The following is a 26,931-nucleotide window of genomic DNA, read 5'->3' on the forward strand; positions in this document are numbered from 1 at the left end:
TTATGCGTAATTTTATGACACATTCAAAGAAACCAGTCATGTAAGTGTCCACTGTGCAGTTTATTCGGCTTCAAATTAGAAAAAAATGACTAAGTATTTGACAATGCACATGCATAAACTCAAATATTCCAGCCAAAAAAAGTATTGATTTCTTTCAGTCTTGTATTAAGGCATTCAAGAATTTCACATAGGCAGACAAATATCTGGATTTTTAAAAAAAGAACCAAAATAGAGAGACAAGCTATAACTCAGTTTTACATCTGTTAACAAATAGACCAAAATGAGTCCTGGTAGTACACAGTTGCATTCTTTATATTTTCAGTTGTGTATAGCTGATAGGAGTCAAAGTGATTCAGAAGGACTTATCTTCAGCAAAAGTTTTCTTCAACAGTGTCTCGATTTGGAGTGCTGAATAAGCCATTGTAATGTTATGTCTGTCAGAACAGGTAAAACAAAATTAAAAACTCAACAGCCTGTTTGCAGAGGGTAAAAGGACAAAAGAACACCAGCAGGTTAATACAAAGAAAAAGAACCCAAACAAACAAAACCCAGAAACCACAGGCTCTCACCTAACTAAAAATCAGTAATTAAAACTCTACGTAGGGCTTTTTTTCCTGATGGTTTTTGTTTGTTTTGAAATTATGTACATCAAGTTCTCTAAGCCACAGATGAAAAACTGCTGGAAAAGCAAAGATTTAAGATGACCACAAAATGAACTCTAAAATCCAGACTGGAATGAAATGCAGTGTGAGAACAAAGATAGGAATACACAATCAGAAGGAAAGAGAAAGGTAAACATCTAACAAACATTAAGAAGCCATTTAGGAAGGTTGTAGGAGTCCAAGGTCTCTGAAAGACATGCAACGCTGGGCTAAAATTTGATAGCTGAAATTGGTACCCCTCCTGACACAAACTAACACATTGGGCTGAAAACTGCAACAGTTCACAAACTGATTCACGAGCAGATTAGATGGTTTTGCCTCAAGGCCATAACATCTGTCAGGGAGGCAGCAAAGATGTCAGGGGGCAGCAATAGCTCTAGTCCTCAAATTTAAATTTGTTGCCACATGTACCCTAAGTTCAAGACAGCACTCCATGAATAACCTGGCAGATCAGCTTAGGCACTAAGACTACAGACAAAAGCATCCTACGGCATCTAAAACAAAGCTAATAACTATATATTAATCTCGCACAGTTTCTCAGGACAGAGAAACAGGCACCCTTACACCAATACATCCTGATGAGACCTGTTAGCTAGGCTGCAGCTAGCACTGAAAAATGACCTCATTCAACTGCCCTGACATCAATCAAAAAGGCAGAGGAAGAAGACAGCTCCCAGTCAGTAGTTCCATCACTTCAATAAGTCAGAGGTATTTTCGTTATAGTTTTTCATTATAAATTATACTTTCCAGTCCTTTTATCTCCCTAGGTTCTTGCCGAATCTCTTTTCAATTTCTCAAGGTCCTCCTCAAAACATGGCACACAGTGATCCAGTAATGCGCGCAAGGGTCCAAACAGATGTGATAGATGCATTCTTCTCCCATTTGTGATTTACAGAGCTCTGCGTTAGTGATCACTCTTTGAATTATTTTCCCATTTGTAAATTTTAGTATGCTTTTTTTCCCCTGCTTTTCTCCTCTGGGCCATGTATATACATGAACCAGGATCAAAACCTGGTTCTCCAAGGATCCTTTCAGAAATTAAGCTGGTTTTATCAGTTGCTAGTTGCAATACCACTTACAGATCCTCCACTGCAGACTTGCCAATCTGATGAGGATTAAGCACTGCATTTCTAAAAACTCAATCACCTTCAGTGCCCTTCACCTATGCAGATAATCCTGATTATGTAGTGTTCCTTAGTCCTTATATCCCAAACTCTAATGGTCCACGGTGTAACTATGTATTTCCCCCTCTTGGAGATACTTCTTGCATTGCAAGCTACAGCAAACCTGGGTCTAGTCTCCTTCAAACAAACATATACAAACCACGTTCACCATTTTCAAGAGAACCTCTCACTGCCTACCACTTCCCTGCACACAGCTGAAATCTCTCCCAGCTCTATGAAGCCCACATGTCATAGCAGTCTCCTCACCACCTCCACTACCTGGGCCCCTCTACCTAGGATGGAAGAAAAGTGGCTTTCCTCCCATTCCCATTGTCTCTCATTCAGCTGAGTCCTGCAGAACTGCCTAGCTCTTCTAACCAGTCTGGCTTCCTCAAGAAGCTGCTGGAAATACATGCCCAGGCTGTATTTCTCCCATCCAGCATCACTTGCCTTAGCAGCATGCAAGGAAGGATGGCACAGGGGCAGCATGACCCCAGGCAACTGATGCTGCTGGCTTAGCCTTTGATTCATTCCTTCTTCCTGTGCTGTGGAGGGAAGAGAAGGGGAGAACATGACAGAGGAAAGGGATGGGAAAGTGGAAGAAAGATGAAGGACACAGGAAAGATCAAAAAGAGAAGGCACATGGACGATGACATCATGAGGCTTTTATAGGTCTCCAGTGACTTCAGGATACATTCTTCATGCCTCCAGTAGGACAAAAGCACTAGTCTCTCAGTTTAAGGAACACCATCATACAGCCACACGCGTGTAAGACATGCTTTCGAAGTAAAATTGTATATGGAGTGAAACACTTAGCAAAGTTTTTTAACTATTACCTAAAAATTGCAAGTACAAGTGACTCCTACAGTACGCATAATTCTATGTTAAAATAAATACAACTGTATACAGGCTTTGCAACAAAAAAATTCCAAATAAATTGAGATTTTCAATTATATGTTGGAGTTAGAGATTCAAATGTCATTAACATTTTTAACAATTGATCCAAAGTACAAAATATACACTGATGATACTGTAAGGAAAAGAAGCTTACCAATGTTATCCTTCTCTTTACAGGAAATAGAATAGCAACAGATTTCTCTGTCTTGAATAGCTGAAAGGTTTCTACAGAAGCAAAAATAATAAAATAAGTAGTGGTATTACTACACAAAACCTGACAATAGACATTTCCATTAAATTACATGGTTCCTGCTTTTTATTCAGTTGGTTCAACTCCATTCTTAGATATTAAATTTTAAAATATGCTACTGAACACAAACCCTCCACATTTCTTAAACCATAAAGATTAAAAGGTTATATAGTCATTTCACAAAAAATCAAATTTCTCATTAAGTCAGTGTAATAGTGAACAGTAAAAACACAGAAATCCTTCAGTGAGGTGAACCCTCCCCTCTACTCAGCACTGGTAAGACCATACCTAGAGTTCTGCATTCAGTTCTGGGCTCCTGAGGAAAAGAGGGATGAGAAGCTACTCTAGATAGAAGGGCCACTAAAATCATCAAGGGACTGAAGCTTTTCACATTATTAGGAAAGGCTAATGGAGCTGGGTCTGTTTAGCTTATAGAAGAAAAGGCTCAGGGGGAACCTTACTATCTGGAGTGAGGCTTCAAAGAAGATGGAGTCCAGTGACAGGACAAGATGCAATGGGAACAAACTGAAACACAGGAGGCCCCCTTTGAATAGACACACTTTTTACCTCCGAGGGTGAACAAGCACTAGCACAGGTTGCCCAATGAGGCTGCAGAGTCTACATCCTCAAAGATATTCAAAAGCCACCTGGACATGGTCCAGGGCAGTCAGCTCTAGGGAGCTCTGCTTGAGCAGGTGGGAGGATGGGTGGACAAGATGACCTCCAAGAGGTTCGTTCCAACCTCAGCCATTTTGTGTTTCCTAAGTCTCATTTTAGTTGCTTAGCCTTTGGACCATCCTTCTATACTGAATCTTCACTTTCTACCAATTAAAATGACGTGATTTGAGACACAGAATCCTGTTCTGCCAAATTAGTGCTACAGTGGCTATTTTTACAAAATTTTCTATTTCCTTTACAATTACCCTTACAATGCATGAATTTAAGTTAGTTTACGTAATCCATAAGTATATGCTTTGGACACATTCCAAAAATACCTGAGTTGCTGAAATTTAGAGAAGGTAGTTTAACATGGTTCTGTTCTAATGCCCTGCAAGCACTAAAGTGCTACTACGGTGTGCTCTGAAAAGCATAAGTGAGCCTGTTACTATCTACAGCAGCTGTATCTTCAGTGACGGGAAAACAGGATTATCTGGAACAACTTTATACAACAGAAATAATAATCAAGAGAGGTTCAAATTTACTGCAGTTCAGTCATCAGCCTAGATTGCTATTTCAACTGCCAGCAGAGCCTGAAGTGGAGTATCTAAGAATGTAAAATGGAATCTGTTATAGCCAGTTATTGCCACAGACTACCAACCATTTTTTCCTGCATATCAAATTTCACAGTGTTTCAGCTTTTTGCACAGGCCAGATACTTACAATTTCTCAATTAACTGCTTTTCATCCAGTGCACCTGGGAGGTCTCTTTTATTTCCAAGGACTAATACCTGAAAGAAATTATTCATATTCATGTTAAATCCATGAGCAATAACAGTTTATTTCGTCTTTAACCATTTGTTGGCCTTATTTTGGATCTTGCAGTTAAGTACACAATAGTGGACGTGTTCAAAATGATCAATGGCTGTGGAGGCATCATGGAAATCGCACCACTCCTAATCAGCATCAGATGCTGGATGCACACCTTCCAAAAACTGGATCCAATTATTTCTGGGTGTATCAATGTCAGAAATCTCCTCTAGAAGTGCACCAGCTGCACTCAAGCCACCAATAAACATTCAATTCTCAGAACCAGATTGATGTTAATCAAAAGTACGACCCCAGCAGCAGAGGATGGGTCCTCAAGACACAAACATGGTTGTCTCTACAGTTTTGCTCCTCTACTGCTAAACATTGACATAATAAACAGTCTGGCATCCAAACCATATGTCATCCAAACACCAGCCAAATGACTGATTCCTCTCCCTCTGCTTTGAGCATCCATCATAAAAATCAGAAAGGAAGCCATCAGGAATTAAGTCTGAGAAATGCAGAGAATTTTCTGAACAGAGTTGAGAGTCCCTATGCAATACTGAAGGCTTGAAGTATAAATTAAGGTCAGATAAATGGGTTGAGTATATTAGAAGATAAAGTAAGCAATGAAAGGTTTTTCTAATTATGACTGCAATATTGTTTTCCAGATGCATTACAACTCTGAGTCAAGACTGTCCCATTATTTCCCATGAATCTGGAATACATTAAAACCCATTATTTGCAGTCTTAGATTAATAAAGCTACCTTAAAATCTATAATGCCAAAGTCTGAGTACAATATATTGAATTAAGTTCAACAGTAGTTTCTACCTATCAAATAACACTAAGTAAAAAATACATTACTACACCTTGGAAATTTCTGTGCTGGTCAGGCTGGGCAATTGGAATGTGGTATTGTAACACATAAAAGGAAAGAAACTTAATTAAATACTTCTGAAAATATGAGAGACTTCTCATTTCAGGAAGGAAAAGTGAGAAGTAAAACAAAATGTTAAGACAGTACAAAGGATGGACAATGTCACTTGACCTGAAAAGCTTGACTATAGATTTATGCAGGATTTGTTCAACACGTACTTAACATAACAATGTAACAGTAATAGCAAACCTTATAAAAAAGATGGAGACTTGCTTGAAAAATTCTCCTTTGGGTATGTATGTGTGAGAACTTTACTCTCACAATGATAAGATGGTGGTGGTCTGTGTACTCACCCTTAGATTACTTTGATCATCTGCACTGGCCAAGTGTCCTCATTTTGCTTACAAAAAAGGGGCCAAGCAAGAGCTATCAAGTTGTGTCTAACTCCTTCCTGATTCGTATGTACTATTGTTTTCTTTCTTATGATCAAAGGTATAACTCTTGCTTGGTGATGTCAGCATCAAAGATCAATGCTAATATGATGGATTCCTACTAGGTCTAAACTGACAGACTACATTTAATTAAACAACGTTAGTCTGCACCTCCTCAATTCCTCAGTAGAATTTCAGAATATATTTTTTGACACTTCCTGCAGGAGAAGAGATGTATATTTGCATTTTTTCCACACAGTTTAGTTTGAAAAAGTAAAAAAAACCAAGAAAAAGAAAAAGTCAGGACACATAGAAAGTCAAGGTCCTCCACAGTCCCTGGAAGCAGAGGACAGTATTTGACATTAGTGTCTGCCAATCCTCAGAAAGACAAATCTCACATGCCTTAAGATACTGTCAGAACATATCTGGGTCAGTGGTTCAAATCCAGCCAACAAGGGGACTGACTGGAAGTAATTACTGTCTGATAATGCTACACGTGAAAATTATTTTTTTTTCCAAATCTATTCTGACCTTTAAACAAGAAAACATAGAAACACACTGCAGCACTGATAAGATGCTGAGTCCTCTGAAAAAAAATGTCACAGTAATTTTTGTAAGAGTACATCATAGTGCATCAAGGCTGCATCATATTTATACTAGTATTTTTAAGAGTCTAGAGGAAGCAATTCATGTTCCTTTAGGCTACATTGTCTACATTCAGGTAAGAATAATAAACAAAATACTTACTGGAATGCCATGCAACTGTGGCTTATCTATCAAACTGTGTAGCTCATTCTTTGAAGCTTCTACTTTTTCTAAGTCTGCCGCATCCACCATGTAACTGCAACGGGAATACAGTTATTTGTGGTATTGTCTATTAATTGCAGAAAGTTGAATTAAAATACCTGAAACGTGACAACTTTATTCACATTGACAACAGCATTGGAACAGTCCTAAGTTGTATAAGCCCTGTATTTATTCGTACAGGGATATACAGAATTAAATATGGGCTGTGGGGAAAAAATGGCCTGGAACACGCAATTACTTAATATATTTGGATTGCTGGATGTGTAACACAGTACTTTTATCATGTTGGGTCTTCTTATGTGATGGAGATGGACACACATATTTTAAAATACATTTTGTATGGGTATACAGAAGAAAACTTACACAACTGCATTGACTCCTCTGCAATAACGCTCCCACATGCTTCGAAACCTTGGCTGCCCTCCAATGTCCCATACCTGGGAAAGGAAAGAACATCCTAGCCCCAAAACATTTTTGAACTACACAGTACTAACAGACTAAAAGATTTCTAACTGGCAGTATGTAGGCTGCACTGGCATTGCCTAAATGTAGGCAGTTTTTTAAGTGACCTCCCTCAAGACTGTTTTTCTCCCCCCCGTCAGGGGGGACAGACATATTCACAGGTCAAGTCAGTCTTGTGACATTAACTGCTCCAAATGCCCATTTTGGAGACTGCTATCCTTTCCCACTCACTGCAAGAAAGTCTTAGTCAGATAACAAAGTGAACTCTTGCAAACATAAAGTCTAAAACTGAGAAAGAATAGCAACATTGTATGAAAACAGTTAGGAAGTTGAATTTTTTATGGGGCTAGGGAGACCTGAGTTGAGAAGGCATCAGGCCTCCAGCAGGATAAAGACAGATATTAAGTAAATAAAGAGTTGGGTGGAGAGCAGATTGAGTCCATGTACAAGATGATATACTTTAAGGAGCTCCAATAGCTCCACAGCACTCCCATTTGTTCATCAAATGTTCTTTAAATTTAGACACATGGATTAACTGATCAGAAAGGGAACAGTAGTGTAGGGTAGGCCTGAGGTGATTAATCAGTGAATCTTAAGGAAAGGAAGCTCAAATTCTGCTTGGGATTTTATAAAGCTCCAATCCTCAAAATACTTACACATGCTGTTAAGTGTCCAGGAATCCTAATCTGAATTCCTTATCGTTAAAAGGCTAGCATATTATTCTTCTGTACAGGAGTTACTTATTCTGCTTTGCTTGCAAAAATTCAATATTTTTGGTGGATGACAATAATCTTATTTCAAAATTGTTTCCAAGATCAAAATACCCAGGAAAAGACCTAATTAATGTAGGCAAGGGCTGCATGATCATGTAGCTGCTGCAGCTGCATCCAAAGACAGTTGTGTTACAGGTGACACACCTATTAAAATAGTGATGAACACTGAAAAATAAAAGGAATGCATTTGTTCCTATGTCAAGGACAAAGAAAAGTAAGTGTTCCTTATTTTAAACAGATTTAGCTATCATCTAAAAAGTATGTACCATATAACAGACCTAGAAGGCATATCCATTACAGCACAAACTGAATTTGGAAGTAATATACATATAAGCAAAATTTTCTTAAGAGTTGTTTTCATACTTACACTTTATAAATCCAAACATATTAAACCTGCTGTGGCAATAAAGGCTTGCGCCAGAACAAGACTTAACAGACCCTTGGGATAAGGCTTTTTTTAACCAATATGGATTATACTTTTAATTCCGCAATCCACAAATCATATTTTTTACTTTATCATTTTCAACACCTTATGTTCATGTTTTAGAAAGAAGCTTTTCTCAATTCATCATTAAAATCATTCCCTGGTCAACATCTTACTGTTCCTTCTAGCATAACGTTAGTGTTTCACCTAAATGTAGATTGCCTTTGATCTCCTTTATTAGATCAAGAATTTTACATATGAAAGAGAGTTGAGTGAACTTCTGACCATGAACTGCATATCAATTATTATCTGCACTGACATTTGAAGCATGGTTTGGAAAAATCTTAATAATCTTAATCTTTTCTTTTAAAAGCTTGAAAAAGATGCTTACATGGTTTGGTATTATAGTTAGATGACAAACCTCACACCAACACTAATTATTCCAATAACTCGTCAAGACCTGGAAACTATCAGTAACCATCTGGTGCACATCTGCGTGTCCAGAAAAAAACCCACTGGATTATTTTCTTGGTAGATCAGAAAGGAAAGAAACAGAAAGACGACAGGGAAAGCCAGTAATAAGATTAGATTTTGGGATACTGACAGTTATTTTTCCTGGTAGCCGCAAAAATCTACAAGCTTACATAGCCTGGACTAATCACAAAATAAATAATACAAGATAAAGAATTACTAGGTTTGTCCTTGTTTGATGATATAGTATATTAAAGAGAACAAGTATTAAAGTATTAAATATAGTATATTAAAGCAGAACAAGTATTATTCTCATTAGGAGAAAAAGTCACCTTGAAACAATGGAAAGATAAGTAATTTCCAGTCAGTTTCCCTAATAAGGCTTAGAGCTACTGATTAAAGTACAACATGAAGGACAAAAGATAGACAAGGTGTTTTAATAGGGTTTGGGAACTCAGTTTACATCAATATATTAAGTTATAATTATCTGAAATGTTGAAAGAAAATAAATGCAGGAAATCTTAACTTGCAAGTTGAATCCAACACTACAAATACTTGAACTCAGAAACGTATTTTTCTGCTTGAAAGTATTCTGCAAATATCAGCTGTAAAACATAACCTGAAGAAACAGGTGAAGAAATTCTAAATGAAGAGGAGTATTTGAGCAGAATGAGACAGCACCAGCAACAGCCAATACCATGTTCTACGCAGACAAGTTCACGTACACTGAGATGTGACTAATGAGATCATGCATACACAGCAAGGAATCACAGGGTTCACAGCCAACTCAATGTGTAATGACACGGAGTAACTGGAAAGTATGGGATTTATTTCCCTCAACTTCAGCTACCTAAAATGTAGGCATCTAATCCAAGTGACTAAAATTGCTCTGTAGCTACTGAAGAGCTCAGAGGGCATGCACAACAGGAAACATTTGCACCTTTTTTTACCCACCTTGCCTACCAAGTGAACCATTCTTGCAAAGCACCCACTGCTCTCCACGTTTAGCCAGCTCAGGCTGGCTTCCTCCTTTTCACCTGGCTAAGCTCAGGGGAGACAGATCCTATATAATCCCTTATCCAGTAATGTTCAGCTTCCCTTTCTAAAAAATGGGAAGAATAAAAAAGAGCTAACTCAAATAACCTTAAATTTTTTAATAAATTGCCCTCTGGATACAAAACTATAGAGCCTTACTTGTAGAACCAACCATGTAACCTACTATGAAAGTTAGTCTACCTTACTACCTAGGAATACTTACTACCTATCCATTATCCTGTATTTCAGAAATGCCTTTACAGTTGCTCCTGAAACTTAAAAAAATATGCCAAATGGCTACATTTTCTGCAGGCAGTACCTTCCAGAACATTATGTGCTTTGAAGTCATTCTTGGTCCTTTAAGAAAAAAACTATTTTCACCCCTCACTGGCAATCAAGCCCAACTTTAAAGCACTTTTTGCAACTCCGTATTTTATTTTAGGCACATATAGAAAACATGCTATATGCACACTTCACAGTTTATAATTATTTATTTTATTCATAGCACTTTCACTGAAGAACTGGAAATGGAGTTGCAACACAAAATGAATGAGTATCTTCAACTCCTGAAAACAAGCGCAGAGGCACTTTAATAGGAGATGGATGCATTTGCCATTTTATTAAGAGACAAAAGGTTATAATGTTGGAAGAATTAACAGGCAGATTTTAAACATGACCCAAAACCAAAGTCTGCTCTCAGAAACCATTTTCAGAATCTCATGGTGCTTATCTCCACATTGTGTTCCAAGGCAGGAGGGCATCAGTGTACCCAGCTTTAGACTTAAGACTGTAATCCTCTCAATTAAGATGTAACACACCTCTAAACAGAAGGAGTCAATCCAGCCTAGCCTCAATATTGTGTCCTCCACAAAGCAGAAAGCCTTGATTCTGCGTGACGATGTGTGATCCTTTGTACCATCTTTTCAAGATTCCATCTCTAGCCATCAAAATCCAAAAGGTTCTACCGAAAGCAGGCATACAGAAGTTATAAGTTGTAGGCAGAGCTTACATTTGGAAGACTGAGCGCAAGGAGACCACAGGCAAGGACACTGCTAGCTCAAAACAGCCGATCAATAACTACTATAGTGATTAGTAATTTTGCTTGTCCTTGAAGAACACATAACCATGAAAGCAAAAATGAATATGTGCTCAATAGCAGATAAAAGCCAGGAGGATATAAAATAGTCAGTATGCTGGGAAAACATAATCTAATATTGGTAGATTAGACAACAAAAGGACACTTCCCATGACAGATTTAAACCCACAGAACAGCTCCCTGGCACCCTCTTAGTCTGCTCCCCTCACTGTCTACTTCTTAAGTATGAGCAATTCTGACAGATTCCCAGCTTCTGTCAATAAGGCAAAGCTGCTAAGGATAGAGCTAACCAGGGGCAGCATTTATGGTTCCCAGGTGTCCCAACAGGATGTTAAACTAGAGCATATGTTTATGCAAACTACAGATAACTTCAAGCTGGGAGTGGGTAAAAAGAAAAGATCAGAATCTTAAAGTATCTGGACAGACTAGAGGGACAGTCTGAATTAAGGCAGCTGAAATTTCACACACTCAAGTTCAAAATGCTACATTTGGAGAGAAGGAACCAAATGCACTAGCATAAAATGGTTAAAAACTAGACAGAAGTGCAGGACATTTCAGTTCACAAAATAAATACATGTTTTAACAGTGCTGCTGATCTTAAATCCTCATGTACTAGCAGAAGCATCTTATGTATAATTTTTGAAGTATGTACTGCCCTGTCCTCAAGTGTCGGGGAGACTCTGGTTTTGAGCACCAGTCTAAAGAACACACAGAGACAAATCTGAAAAAGTCCAAATGAGAGAAGAAAGGGTGAGAATAGATTTTGAAATTACGACCTATAAAGAGGGGAGTGGAGTGCAAACCTACACTGTTTCCCAGGAAATGGCTACAGGGAAAGGGAGCTCAATTTGTGATGACAGCAACTCACATCAGATATTAGGAAAAAAAGCTTTCTAACACTTAGAGTGAAAGAATACTACATAAAACAAGGGATAATGTGGAACCTTCTTCACGGAAGAACGAATTTTAAGAAACAATTACCTAAGCTATTTGGACAAATAGCTGATCCACTTCAAAACACAAGCTTGGTTTAGATGATTCATTTTTAGGAGTCCTAAATGACTGGCCATTTAGGAGTCTGAATGACTACTGAGACATTCTACACTGCCTGTTCTAACTCGGGACACTGGCTTCTGGCCCCATATGTTTATCCCAATCACTGTAGAGGTTCCCATCTAATGCATGAGCCCATCGCATACTCTGCAGCACGTAACTCCCAACACATAGTTTCCAAGGTTTCTCTTCCAAAACTATCAGATGTGAGAGCGCTTTCATACTCCTCCTTCTTGGTGCATTATTAAGCAATTCTGAATATGCTTCACACTTATCCTCTGAGTCACTCTGTAACCCTCTCTAACAGAATCAGATAAACACTGAGGCAGGGGCCTTTGGAGATCATATAGTCCAGCTCGCCTTGGTCAAAGCAAGGTCACCTAGAACAGACTGCTCCAGAACCTGCCTGGTCAATCTGTTCCAATATTGAATCATATTCACAGTAAAAATGCTTTTTTTTAATTTTTTAAATGGAATTTCTTGTATTTTAGTTTGTTCTCACTACTACTTTTCCTGCCACTGGCTACCACTGAGAAAAGTTTGGCTACATCTATGAGCCACATTGGTAACACCTTCCTGAGCCTTCTCTTCTCTGGCCTAAACAATCTCAGGTATTTCGGCATCTCCTGAAGTGAGAGATGTGCCAGTCCCTTAATCATCTTCATAGCCCTTTGCAGGACTCTCTCCAGTAGCTCCACATCTCTCCTGCACTGGGGAGCCCAGAACTAGACATAGTACTCCAGGGATGGCCCTACCAGTGCTGAGTAGAAGGGAGGGATCACCTCCCTTGACCTGCTGTCACACTTCTTCCTACTGCAGCCCAAGACATTGTTGGTCTCTCTGTTGCAAATGTATACTGCTCATTAATGGTTCTTTTACCTCGTAAGAGTTCTGTCAGCCCATTTCTCCAGCCTGTTGAGTTTCCTCTAGATGACAGTATAACCCTCTGCATTATCAGTTACTCCTCCCTGGTTTGTGTAATCAGCAAACTTGTTGAGGCTACATCCTGTCCCATCATCCAGGTCACTAATGAAGATGCAAATCAATCCCTGAGGTATATCACCAGTAACAGGACTTCCTGCTATGGATCACAGCCTTCTTGAATCCAGCGACACAGCTCTTCCTTACACATAACTATAAGAAATCACTGGGACATCCCACAGAAATTCTTTATTGAAATAACCACTTTGCCTTGACATTAGCACAGATATGCCACTGCCTTTTCAGAGTGACCCAAGCTATATGGGATTGCCAGAACCTGCTGAAACACTGCTGGGAGTATACACACAGCACACACAGAGGCTTTTATTCCTGCATTACATGTGAGATGGTGACACAGCAGCTAACATGTTTTTGAATTGCTGCTAATGAAGCATTACGAAGCAAGAGGATTCTGTTTCTATTAAGTGTTTGGAGACCTGGAAACTTACTACCAGAGCGGGGAGGAGTGCTGCAATGAAGGAGCCTGGAAGAGGAATACACAGAGCCAGGATACTCTTCCTAATCCCCCTCTGCCACACCTCAGCAAACAGCAAGCAGCTTGGCTTCACCCCTAGCAGACTGGCCTGCACTGGCCTGAGCTGCAGCTCCTGTGGAAGGACGCTGGCCTCTAGTGGTGACAACTAGGGTGACCACACTTCAACCTTCACAGGTCCAGTCCCTTGAGCAGCTGCTCGCTGCTCTCTCTGGACAGCAAAATCTGCAAGGATACAGACACTTGGTTTGTTAAAAGCCATTTTTCAGCTACTGTCTAGCTTACTCAACAGTAAATCTTACCAAAGCAAAACGGTTACTAACACTGACCTCATCCAAAAATAGAGGAATCCCATCAAGATCAAATCACTGAGGAAAAAAACTTCTTTGGAATTAAAACCTCAAATCAATTGACTCACAGATTTTTTCTGTCGTAAAACAGTGACAGCCATCCATTTCATTATGAACTTCATCAAAATAATTGTAAGAGATCCATAGCTGGTAGTACATTAAGTATTTTGAAGCTGGAAATCATCCTGTAATTTAATGTATCAACCACAATCTCAAACCCCATAAAGTTTTCTGCTTAGAATTCAAATGGTGCCTGGTAAAGTCATTCCTCTTTGCCTCCTCTATTTTTGGAAAGAATAGGTGACAAATTTTATGAAATATATTGACAAGCCAAAATTTTACAATTCACGGTTAAGGCTGACAGCTTGACACTTCTGATCATGCTCAACTTTGATTAAAGAGCACATGAAATCGGCATCTTCCTAGAAAATGTTTAGACCTGCATGAATCAGTGTTTTTCTTTCAGTATATGTTTTTTTTAAATTTCAGTGTGTTTCAAACAAATACTCACACACAAGCATGCCAGTGAGGATCATTTTATACTCTAGGATTATAAACTAAATATGAGAATAAATCTGCTAGCTTCTGGAAACAACTGCCAAATAGGAAAGAAGTAAAGAAGACCATGGGCTCCCGAAATCTTGTTGCCTTCTGGAGCTGCATGTAACCTGGAGATAAAACTGCAGTCAACAAACCAAGCACAGACACTGCACTACTGCAGTACTTCCTCCTTAGTGGCCAATCCCAAAGCCTGGCAAAAAACAGATAAGGATTAGTATCACCTATTTGTTGGTGCTGCAACTTTCTTTGCCTGGGGTGATCAGTCTTAGCCTTCTGGAGTGTCATTTTTTCAGTCTATGAATTTTGACTCAGACTGTTCCTCAGCCTCACTCTTACAGTAAGTTTAATTGATTCTGGTTTGCAGAGTCTAGTGAGACCTTTGAAAAAGGTCAGACACAAGACCTATCTGCTCATCATGAAGAATGTTCTTGCCATGCTTGAAGGTCTTCACAGGTTTAGTAAAATAACACTTTATCCAAGAATTTTAATAGCTGCCAGCTGGATATCATAATATGTCTATGAGAAAGGCAATCTGCTTTGTTGGAATGCAAAGGTTAAAGAAAATTTCACTCTGAATCCTGATTGATTAGGCTGCAAATCAGAGGATTCAAGCAAGAGGCATCCCCCTCACCATTCTTCCTTTATCAATTTATCAACAAATGATATAATTCTTACAGTTAAATAAATTTGGAAGCTTTACCAAGCAATTAGGCTGTAAGATCTTAACAGCTTACCCCTACATACAGGGATAGTGACATACAAGTATTTCATCTTAACAGGCTTTTAAGGAAATAAGTATCTCTACATATAGAGATACTACATAGTATCATACATAGATACATAGTATCATACATAGAGCCATATTCCCCTTCAACCTCTCACTCTCTCTGTACGCTGTTGTAGCAGAGAAACCATGAGAACTTGTTAAGACAAATTATGTCTCTGTGCAGACTGACTTCCAAATCAAGTATCATTTCTGAAACTAATAAGCATATCAATAACTTTAGCATTATATATTTACTCTTAATTCTTATAACAACTATATATAACGTGACTTTTAAGATCAAAGTGGCAAGGCACAGTTCCACAGAAACTTACATACCTCCTCCCTGCATGAATTCAATCTTGTCATCCAGAGGAACCTGGACAAGCTGGAAAAGAGGGCCTGTCTGAACCTTGATAGGTTCAACAAGGCCAAGTGCAAGGTCCTACACAGTCGGAACAATCCGTGGTTTCAATACAGGACAGGGGATGATGTGATTGAGAGCAGCGCTGCAGAGAGGGATTTGGGGGTGCTGATCGATGAGAAACACAAATGGGCTAGCACTTTGTGCTCACAGTGCAGAAGGCCAACTGTATCCTGGGCTGCAACAAAAGAAGTGTGGCCAGTGGGTCAAGGGAGGTGATTCTTCCCCTCTAAGCTGCTCTCATGAGACCTCACCTGGAGGACTGTGTCCAGTTCTGTAATCCCCAACAAAAGAAGGAGATGGAACTGTTGGAACGGGTCCAGAGGAGGGTCATGAAGATGATCAGAGGGCTGAAGCACCTCTGCTAAGAGGACAGGCTGAGAGAGTTGGGGTTGTTCAGCCTGGAGAACAGAAGGCTTGGGGAAGACTTTATAGTGGCTCTCCAGTACCTGAAGGAGGCCTACAAAAAAGGCAGGGAGGGACTTCTTACAAGGGCATGTACTGACAGGACGAAGGCTTAATGGCTTTAAATTGGAAGGCAGAAGATTTAGATTAGACATTAAGAAGAAATTCTTCACAATGATGGTGGTGAGGCACTGGAGCAGGCTGCCCAAAGGAGTTGTGGATGCCCTCTCCCTGGAAGTGTTCAAGGCCAGGTTGGATGGAGCCTTAAGGTGCCTGGTCTGGCGGGAGGTGTCCCTGCCCATGGCAGGAGGGTTGGAACTAGATGATCTTCCAACCCAAACCATTCTATGATTCACCTATCTGAAATACCCTGGCACAAAAGATACTTTATTTTTGAAGACTCTGTCTACTTGCATATAACTTTTGCCTGTCTAGTTAAATGAATCATCAATAGTTTTCTCATTTTCTTCCACAACTGACAATTCCATAGCAGCGTCAGTAGAGCACTCCCAACTACCTTTATGCTTTTTCTACATAAGCCCTAAATCACAGCCTTATTGTTTCTATGCAAAAGACAGAATACAATGGAACCAAAAGGCAATTCCTATCCCTGTGGATTATTTATGAACTATAGCTGAATGCAGTAACTTATTTATTAACTATGGCATCTGTGAACTTCTTTGATCAGTGGTAAAGCAAGGCAGATGTGATGAAAAGTATGTGAAACTGACATTTAGGAACAATTAAAACAGAATCTTCTCCCAGATTAACTGAGAAGCAGTGTTAAAGCTCAAGCAGAAGGTGCTGCTTCATTACAAATGTATTCTTCTGAAAGAGATGGGAAGACTCAGGCAGGAGGACAAAGAACACCTGCATGCCTGAAAGAACAGTAAGAACAAATACCTCTTCTGAATAAATTAAAACACAGGACAGTTTTGACTGCTTCAACTGAAACAAACAGCTTTTGCTTCTAAGTCTGTATTTGCTGCTTCATGTCACAATGCTAATCACAATATTGTAACTGGTCCCATTTTCCTGAACATCTGCCATTGACGTGTAAGAGGTCAAAAAGCATCGGATGGCCTTAAGATGCATTTACACTTGTCAGGCAGCACCTCTGATGTTCTTCTTGTAAATACACTATTTGATTTGCTGTCTTAACTAGTGGGCACCTTAATTTCTGTACAATAAACAGAACCTTGTGGGATAAAATCTACAGAATTAGCACATCAATCAAACAGTTCTTCTGATATCAATGCCTACTGACTTCTCCATAAATTCTCTTTCATAACCAATAAGAATTTTGAATTAATCATAGACTAGAAAATATAACACCATATAAAGTTTGTAAATCCAACAATATAGCATTAAACATTAATTTTTTTTTAAATATCGTCCCTGGTCCATCTGAATCCGCAAGCAGTCTACATGTGCGCACTGAACACGCAATTCTGGCAGCCCTCTGGCAACAGGCAGTGTTAGCTGTGCTTACAAGTTTGCAGCCACCTGTGGAAGGATGAAGGAAAACCTTGCTTTACTCACCAAACAGAAAGACTCCTCTCTTCCTTATCCAGATTCTATGCTCTAAATATGGTGTTTTGCAGCTAAGTCAACCCATCTAGGTTGCCCCAAAACCACACTATTTTGCCTGTCTGTATCCTGCTTTCACACACAGTTTGCCACACCAGTAAACACACAGCTGTTTGGGGAATACACTAAGCAGATAATTTGACCAGGGAGAAACTAACAACGGGGCAGGTTTGGCCTGGTTGTTAGTTGTGAGTTTTTTAGAGGTCGCTTTCATTTGTGTCAGTTAGCTGATCTGACTGCCACTTTGCCATGTGATCACTCTTGCTAACAGAAAAGCGATGCAAGGGTGCACAGCCAGGCTTAACGTAGAATGTAAAACCTCACACCATGACCTACTTAAACTGATTGTAAAAGCTGCCCTTTTAGTCTCTGCAACCCTCACTAGGCTGGCCTAATTCTCTCTTAAGTTTTCCAGAAGGTAAGTCTAGTTTGTCCCTAGCATAAGCAACATCATACTGAGGTTTAGAAGTGTTACCACAGGCAGAATAGCAGGTATATGAACAGGTTACTTTGTGGCTTTTTCTTTCTTTCTTTTTTTTTTTTTTTTTAAGAAGGGCTGGGTTTATTTCCCTTTACAAGAAAGATTCTGTTTGGAAAGCAGAATTTGTTTGTACCTCAAAGGAGAAGATGTTCAGAAGTTCAAATTTTGGTTAAAAAGGCACTCTTTTAGGAGAAGATAAAAAGTATGTACCAAGCCGCTGTTAGGATGAAGTATGTTCTTTCTATAGCATAGTTCAGCTCTTTGCCTGGTAGCCTGTGGACAGTTGTTAAGACACATTTAACAGAGGAAACCAAGACTAGAATTCCAGTTTTTTTTTTTCCTCATTCACTGACAAACTCACTCCTAGACTAAGCAAGGATATTGTTTGTTTCACCTTTATTCACCTTTAAGGGATAAGAGCAAGTATTTTGAGGAATGAGGTATCAAGGGTTTGGTCTTTGTATGTATACATACAGAGGGATGAGGAACAAAGAAATCAGGCAGTGAAAAAGGTTTGATCAGGAAAGGTTAACAGCCATGAGAAGAATTGGAGGGAAATTCCATAGCAAGGAAAGAAAGAAAACAGCTCTCTGCCTATGAGTATACCTACTTGATATGCAGCGTGAATACTGCCCTACTGCAATCAAAGCAGATGCTCCTGTAAACTGAAATTTCCCCTTACCACCTTTACTGTACACACAGTATATGCATAAGCAGAGCTGGTTACAGAGAAATGAACCAGCAAAGATGAGGAAGATCTTGGATGATCATGTGTAATACTGAGAATAGACATAAAGAAGGGCCAAGACCAGATGCTGTGCCTCATAATTAATGAAATTTTGTGTATTTGAACCAGTTTCGAACATAGCATTCATAAGAACTAACAGAGAGCATGATGAAATAACCACCTCCATTCACAAAAAAAGGCTGCATAACTGTTACTCAGCAGAATATGCACCTTGTGTGCTCCTTCTGTCTCCTGAAGGACCAGTTCAGTTACCTTTTACTCTTTCTGATTACTGAGTCTCCAAAATAAACTAAGCATACAGGGTTGGCTGCAAGAATTAGTGCTGAGAGGCTTTGATTCTGGTTACCTACTTTTTTTGCTCAAGTCCAGCTCATGCAGGCTTACTCACATTGCTATACGAATTCCTCTGTGTTTTCAGAGAGTTGCCCACCGTGTAAAGTAATGCTAATCTTGAACACCTATTCCAGCAGATAAACTCAAAAGTTTAACTGGATTTCATTACCATGATGCCATGAGTTCCTACATATCTACCTCACACTAGGCAGCAGCATCTGAATTTAAAAGTTTGCTAGACAGACTAGTAACAGCGAATTTCACTAAAACAATGCTGAAAATTTTGATCTTTGGGAATAAACTGTAAAATGGGAGCCACTACACACATTTGTGGGTGTTAGTGATTCAAGCACCTCTCAACTCACCCTTGAAGAAGTCATAAAAAGTGAGAAATCGAGACAAAAACTTTTTCTGCTTCCATTACCTGTGCAGAGTAAGGGTGTTCTCCTCTCAGAATTTCAGAAGGTTCACTCCCAGAACACTTGTGGTATGCGCTTTTCTTGCTATGTTATATTGTAATAAAAAATATAATGAAGGTACAATAGAGTGTATTTATTTCAAAACGTTAAACTGGACATTTTGTCCTACCATCACATATAAACTGGTTGTTAAGGCTACAGAAAGACAGTCCTGACTGAAAAAAAATCTTAACTGAAATTTTATACCCTGGAAGGACACATTTCACTTCAAAGAAGAGTTTGGCCACGTTGAATTGAATATTACAGTGCTCATCATGTGACAGTTTGATTTTTTAAATTCACAAAAGCATACATGCCATCTACACTGAAAAAACATTTAGGCTTCTGTTAGTCATTCACCTTTCAGGAAATGCATGAATTAGAAATGCTTACATGATGTTACTTTGTCTTCTTGCTTACCTGCTCTGTGATAAAAGTGAGATGAGCTTCTCTCCCAAAGTAGGCTCTAATCATGTACTTATCATAATGATCATGCACAAAGTCACAAAGCTGAGGTTACCAAGGCAATAATGATTATCCTCCACCTTACTTTCACTCCATTTTCCTTTTAAGCCTTTTACAGTCTTTACTGTAAAGACCTTGATTTAAGATACTCACCATCATTTGGTTTTGGCAATCTGCCAAAATTTCATGGACAATTAAATTTAAATCAAATCATCAGTAATGTTAAACAACTTTAATTTCAGCCAAATCCAACATGAATTTCAAGAGGGTATACAGGGAGGAGATCTGTGGTGATGAGAGGAAATAGTCGAGTGACATTAGACTTCCCATTTCAACAGATTTCAGAAGACTGGCTTATTAGGCACTGTAACATACAAACAGCTGTAGAGAAACCTATTGATCATTCTACAAGCTTATAACAGAAAAGTAGGTACAAAAGTGAAATGTACACCTGAAGGCCCTACAGTCATGTGAAATTTTGAAAAAAGCATACCAAGATACAAAGACGAGAAACAAAACAGTCACCCTATCTATATCCCTATGGTCAGTTTAGGTTTACGTATTTTTTTTATTTCAGCTTCAAAATCTCCCAATCAACAGAAGTCAATCGTTCCTTTTACCACCCTTTACCTGCTTAACGTTTAGCATGAGTGAGTAGACAGTTAAAAACTGCTCGTATTCACATTACATGTCATTTCAGAAAATGCTCCCTAGGTTTAGGAGTTGTACCAAACCAGAGGAAAAACAGTATCTTTAGAATTGAGAGAGAAAGCAGAGGAAATGAAGGAAAAAGAGGAAAAAGTCAAGGTAAAGGCAAAGTCCTATATTCCCTTCGTCTAATTTCAGACAAAAGTTGTGAATTCAATCCAGATTAACCAACCAGTGTCCCTTCACAGTCAAACAAAAGAGAGAGTTGTAGTGTTACTGAAGTGATTTACATCTATTTTGATGCCTATGGCATGAATCACAACTAAACTGGCATTTCTCTGTAGGCCTAAGAGATGGTTCCCTGACAATTGACTTATATGAGACATTTTATTTCTGTACAGCTCACAAGAGAGAGAAAAGAGAGAGACAAGAGAGAGGCAAGAAGCACCTCCAGGGGTCAACTCAGCTCCCATAATATCTCAGAATTTTTTGATCTCTCTAACCTAAAGGAGTGCAACAAACTTTTGCCTTGCATGGATATCATGAAATCAAACAGATTGATGTTACAGAGAAATATACCATTACACGCTTTTTAAAAAAAAGTTATTTTTTATCTAGGAAAACAGACAAATGACCCTGTCAGCTTAGAAGAAACTTCGTATGCTTTCACATTCCAAGTTTAAATCATTTTGTGTATTAGTTATACATTCTGTATTAATTCAAACATGCACACTTACCTTTATGGTAACATTTCCTTTTGTTATTTTTCTCATATTGAAGCCTACGGTAGGAATCATATCTTCTGTGAACTGCCCTGACTAGAATTCAAACAAATAAAAAAATAATTTACTATAAAATAGTTAATACACAGCAGGTGACTCTTTCATTTGTATTCTAAGACTTTTTATTTTACAACACAGTAAAATATCCCCTTAATTTTCAACAAGAGCACTGGTCAGCATTTCAATTACTGCATTGTCACACCAAGGAAGACTGTTCATTTCAGTCCCTTCAAATGATCTTTTATTCTCCCCAGCAGCAAAGATCACCCCAGAAACCACGAGACTTTGGATAATTCTTCATCTGATCCCTAAACAAACCACAAAAAACCACAGTCAAAGTACAGAATCATACTCATAGAATGGTTTAAGTTGGAAGGAACCTTTAAAGGTCATCTAGTCCAATCCCCGATACGATAAAATATGATAAAACGGAGTATACCGTGAATTTTCTCTTTAGCTTCTTATTGCTGTTACAAATAGTTTAACTCCAAACGTAATAAACAATGAAAGAGTACTCATGTAGACAGTACTACATGCAGACTAGGTGATAGCAGAAGAGTCCTGCTGTGGATGCTAAGAGAACACCATTAAGACAGAAAAATACAAGGTACTAACTCAGCAAACCATAAACCCAAACCACAAAACCAAAGTGCTGCCTCCTCCCCCAGTTCAGATAAATATTCCTATAAGACAGACACTTATTACCGTGCCAATAGGAACCTCACACACATCTACCCACTACAGAAGACAGCTTTTGAGAGAAAGGTGAAACTCAGATCTAAGTAGATAACTCATTTTCAATTTTTCCTCTTCACAATGTATTATTAACACAGTATTTTGTCTCCTAAGAGTGATGCATTGATATGCAGATGGTTACTTAAAAGTCACATCTTTACAGAGGCCCAGGGATTCTCTGCAACACACACAATAGTCCTGGTTTTCCAGTCATCCAAAAAGGAGAGCAACTTGCCACTGGACTTGACACTGCCCTTCCTTATTTATCTGCCCATGTCCCGTCATCCATCTCATCCCATGTGCCCTGGAGGTATTGGTGAAGAAAATATGGATATGTGGATGAGGAGGGAAGCAGGCATGCTCTAACAGGTCCCTCCCACCTGAGAAGGAAATGATCAGGGTGAACTAGAGCAGCTAGCTACATGCCTCACAGTGCATGCACTTCCAGCAGCTATCCCTCATGCTGCTGCTGGTCTCTGTATATTTTCTGCAACTCTTTGCTGTTTGTGGCAGAGTAAGAATACACTATGCCTCCAGTTCATGCCACAAACTCAGATTAATTATTTTTAATCTGGGACTTTAAAAGCTGTATAACCTATGACAGTTACTTGATCCTCTCACAAGACTTTGGGGTTTGGAATTACATTCTTTAGATAAGAAAAAACTTCTATCAATTACTTGTTCAACCCTACCTAAGGGAATCTTCTTGCTACATTCTGTAGCATCATCTTCACCATCTTTTGTTTCTGAAAGTCCCTTCTTTCCTCTTCTTTCCTTGCTTCTATGACTTGCCAACAGCATTAGGAAAACCAGTGAAGACAAATGCACCTCCAGTTTCATACAGAGACACTTACCCGGCAGTGATAGAAATTTTTAATTGGATGGAGTAAGACAAAGCCAATTAGTTACCATCTCCTGTAGCAGGTACTGGCCCAATTTACTAAAATATATAGTACATTTATTTGTGAAGGACAGATATATAAACACATATGAACACATAAACTCTGAGAATGTCTCATCAATACTCAAGCACAGGAATGCCTGGAAAAACAGCTAGCCAACCCAGGAGGCTACTGTTTAAACAAACTCATACAAAGTCAGGATTTCACTTTTGTTAGTAAATTATACAGCATGTGTAATATGCTAAACCCAAAGATAAAAATATTTTTTTAAATTCATACCTGCTCTGGTACTGGGGATAGAATGTAAAGAATAAAGTGTTCTCTTTAACGATCTTTAATATTTTCCTCTAAAAATTTTCTATTCTGATTGAACAGAACCAGCTACAAAGGAAGCAATATGTTTACAGTTATTTTCCCCACACAATGAAGAAAAGAAAGTAATATGTTGAATCTTTTGCCAGCATTAGTCCAAAAACTCTGATTACTGTTTTTTGTTTCAAGTGCTGTAAGCACCATAAAGTAAAAAATCTGTTCTATTTTGCTTGCTAAGGAAGTTTTACATGACAAATTGCCTATTTTTGTGAATATTCAAGCTGTGCAAACAATTAAATTGTCATATCTCAGTAAAAAAGAGATTACATTCTGACGCAGATGAAAACAACTGATGCTAAGAAGTTTGTAATGTCTTCTTTAAATGTTGCTACATATTGAACTGATAATGAATACTGCCATAACCCCTTACCATAAAGATCATGGACCAGATTCTACTCCATTATATCAGTGCACGTCCATAGTAAAATGCAGTGACATCCAAGGTTTCCACTGGTAACAGAGGATTACATATGTCTCAAGCTCTTCAGGAAGGAGATTGTCGCAAAGGGTGTTTATTCAGTGTTAGCATGATAGGATCTCCAAATACCATTGTAAAGTGGAAAAAGCAGTAATTTCCTAACATTTGGTTTTGTGATCCACTGCAATTCGCATTTTAAGCAGCCACTATTTTGTGATGGTTGTTTTCATCTCATCACACCCTAGCCACACACACAAGCACATGTGGGGTTCCCAATTCATTTGCCATATTCAAGAGCAAGCTATTTTCCACTGCCTTACTCCCAAATCCTTCAGCCATAGTCTTCAGTGATTTTCATGGTGTGTCCTCTCCAGTCAAAAAGAATCAAAAGCTACAAAACCAGCAAGCTGTAACACTCCCCAGGTCGGAAAACATTGATACCTTGGAGTATATTCTTAAGTGATACATTTGCTGGCAAAATCGACCTGCAGTAACAGCAGTCCTCTGGTATTCAATATATTAGCACAGGAGAGACAAACACATAGGATGACACTCCACAAGGGGTGTATTGCAAATGAGTGAACAAACATTTGATTTACACGCAGAAAGTTGAATACCACACACTACTGTTAGGTATCTCTAGACTACTGTGGGTTTTGCTCCGTTTATGAAAGCAGACCAATTTAATTTCCAATGCCTTTCCCTCTTCCTCTGCAAAGTTCACCCTTGGGGCACGAACACTTCCAATGGGCATGAGGATTGCCGAAGCATGTGTTACCAAGCCTGATAGAGTGCCTAACCAACTAACTACAATGCCAGTTTGAGGTCACAGGATTGTAGAATGGTTTGAGTTGGAAGGGACCTTAAAGATCATCCAGTTCCAACCCCCCTGCCATGAGCAGGGATGTCTCCCACTAGACGAGGCTGCTCAAGGCCCAATTCAATCTGGCCTTGAACACCTTGAGGGATGGGGCAGCCACAGCTTCCCTGGACAACCTGTTACATCATTTTCAGCTTATTGATTGCTGTTCCACAACACATACTTTCTCTGCTTTCTGTACTTTCTCTACCCCATTCCTTTTTCTCCTTCTCTCTCTCACCACTTCTTCTTCACTAATCCTCTTCTCCACACTAATGTATATTTCCTTAATCCATAAGTGTATATAAAAGCAGATAGGAAATATCATATGTTCAGCATCATCTCAGTCTCTCAGACTTCAGGCTACACACCTCCCAGCGTGGGTTTGACTTGTGATCCAGTTAACATTTCAGGACAAGGACTGAACAGCACCTGGAAGCCTTCATATCACGGCACGTGAACATGTAAGAGCTGCGATCACCTCACAGAAAAGGGCACGCACTGGGAAGTTTCACGACTATTATTAAACATATTTAGGGTACGTATTTGCTTCCACCTTCCTCTGGAAAGCAAATCTTTGGGATGGACCAGCGCAGGGGGGCAGAGAGCACAGCAGACAGAGGTGAGGCAGGGAGACACAATGGGAAACGTCACGGCGGGTGTCGGCGTGAGAGAGGCGCGAGGCGGCCAGGCCAGGGCCACAGCGCCAAGGGAACACCCAAAGCAGACCCGAACGCCGGCGAGGAGCCATCGAGGAACCGCGGGAGGATTTAGTGACGGGGCAGTCGCGGCCTCGGAGGACGCACGATCCATTCCGGGTTATTTTTGGCCGCGACGAGCCGACACCGAACCACGGGCGAGAGTCCGCGCCCAGGAATCCGCTCCCAGACAGCGGAGGGTTTTCCTTCCCCCGTCTCACACCGACCTCACCCCGGTCCGAGCCTCCAGCGCCCCCCGCACCGCTCCGGGAAGGGCCGCGGGGGCGCGCCCCTCGCTCCCCGCCGCCGCCCCTACCGCCAGCACGGTGAGCAGCGTGGTCTTGCCCGAGTACTGCAGCCCCACCAGCGTGAGCTCCATCTCCTCCTTCCAGAACAGCGAGCGCAGCCACTCCAGCAGCCGCGCCACCAGCGCCAGCATCCCTCCCAGCGCCCCCGGGCTGCGGCAGGCGCGCAGCCCTCGCGGCACCGCCGGGCTGCCGGGCATGGGGAGCGGGAGCGGCGGGAGCGGCGGGAGCGGCGGGAGCGGCGCGGGCACCGAGCGCCGGGCAGCGCCTCACGTGATGGCGGCGGCGGCGCGGGGTGGGGTTTGGCCCGGGGATGGGGCGGCCGTGGGGTGGGGTTCGTAGGTCCCTTCACCTCCAAGGGGGGCGATTCTCGCACCCTGGGACCTCCGGTCTTACCGTAAAACTCTTAGAAGCATAGAATGGGATGGGTTGGGAGGGACCTTAAAGAGCATCCAGTTCAAACCCCCCTGCCGTGGGCAGGGACACCTCCCACTAGCCCAGGCTGCCCAAGGCCCTATCCAACCTGGCCTTGAACACCTCCAGGGATGGGGCAGCCGCAGCTTCCCTGGGCAACCTGCCAGTGCCTCACCGCCCTCATTGTGAAGAAATTCTTCCTACTGTCTACTCTAAATCCACCCATCTCCAGTTTATACCCATTACCCCTAGTCCTATTACCATAAGCCTTTGCAAACAGTCCCTCCCCAGCTTTCTTGTAGAACCATAGAATCACCAGGTTGGAAAAGACCCACCAGATCATCGAGTCTAACCATTCCTGTTGAACACTAAACCATGCCCCGCAGCATCTCGTCCACCCGCGCCTTAAACACCTCCAGGGAAGATGAATCAATCACCTCCCTGGGTAGCCTGATCCAGTGCCCAATGACCCTCTCCGTGAAAAATTTTTTCCTAATGTCCAGCCTGAACCTCCTCTGGCAGAGCTTGAGGCCATTCCCTCTTGTCCTGTCCCCTGTCACTTGGGAGAAAAGGCCAGCACCCTCCTCTCCACAACCTCCTTTCAGGTAGTTCTAGAGAACAATAAGGTCTCCCCTCAGCCTCCTCCAGGCTAAACAACCCCAGCTCCCTCAGCCGCTCCTCACAAGACTTGTTCTCCAGCCCATTCACCAGCTTCGTTGCTCTTCTCTGGACTCGCTCCAGAGCCTCAACATCTTCCTTATGGTGAGGGGCCCAGAACTTAACACAGTATTCGAGGAGCGGTCTCACCAGTGCCAAGTACAGAGGGAGAATAACCTCCCTGGACCTGCTGGTCACGCCGTTTCTGATACAAGCCAA

The 26,931-nt window shown here is 40.5% G+C and overlaps 1 protein-coding gene across 1 annotated transcript; it reads right to left on the reverse strand.

The window, feature by feature from the left end:
* On the reverse strand, positions 1–25,843 carry LOC138716587 (ADP-ribosylation factor-like protein 8B). The gene is made up of 7 exons (XM_069849753.1): positions 25,653–25,843; positions 21,308–21,388; positions 6,920–6,993; positions 6,497–6,590; positions 4,353–4,420; positions 2,877–2,947; positions 1–434 (listed from the first exon to the last, which is right to left on the reverse strand). Exons 1-7 carry the CDS (start codon positions 25,839–25,841, stop codon positions 385–387), a joined length of 627 nt encoding a protein of 208 aa, XP_069705854.1. The 5' UTR covers positions 25,842–25,843; the 3' UTR covers positions 1–384.
* Positions 25,844–26,931: the final 1,088 nt, after the last annotated feature.

This window comes from Phaenicophaeus curvirostris, chromosome 1 (genome assembly GCF_032191515.1).
Source record: "Phaenicophaeus curvirostris isolate KB17595 chromosome 1, BPBGC_Pcur_1.0, whole genome shotgun sequence".
In the NCBI taxonomy this organism is placed as follows: domain Eukaryota; kingdom Metazoa; phylum Chordata; class Aves; order Cuculiformes; family Cuculidae; genus Phaenicophaeus; species Phaenicophaeus curvirostris.

What these genes read in the sequence shown, in the direction of transcription:
- LOC138716587 (XM_069849753.1), bottom strand. Translation starts at nt 25,841, where the DNA reads ATGCCCGGCAGCCCGGCGGTGCCGCGAGGGCTGCGCGCCTGCCGCAGC. An exon ending in AAGGAAATGTTACCATAAAG is followed by an intron (nt 6,994 to 21,307) that starts GTAAGTGTGCAT and finishes TTCCTTTCCCAG; the next exon opens with GTATGGGACATTGGAGGGCA. An exon ending in TAAAGAGAAGGATAACATTG is followed by an intron (nt 435 to 2,876) that starts GTAAGCTTCTTT and finishes CTGTTCTGACAG; the next exon opens with ACATAACATTACAATGGCTT.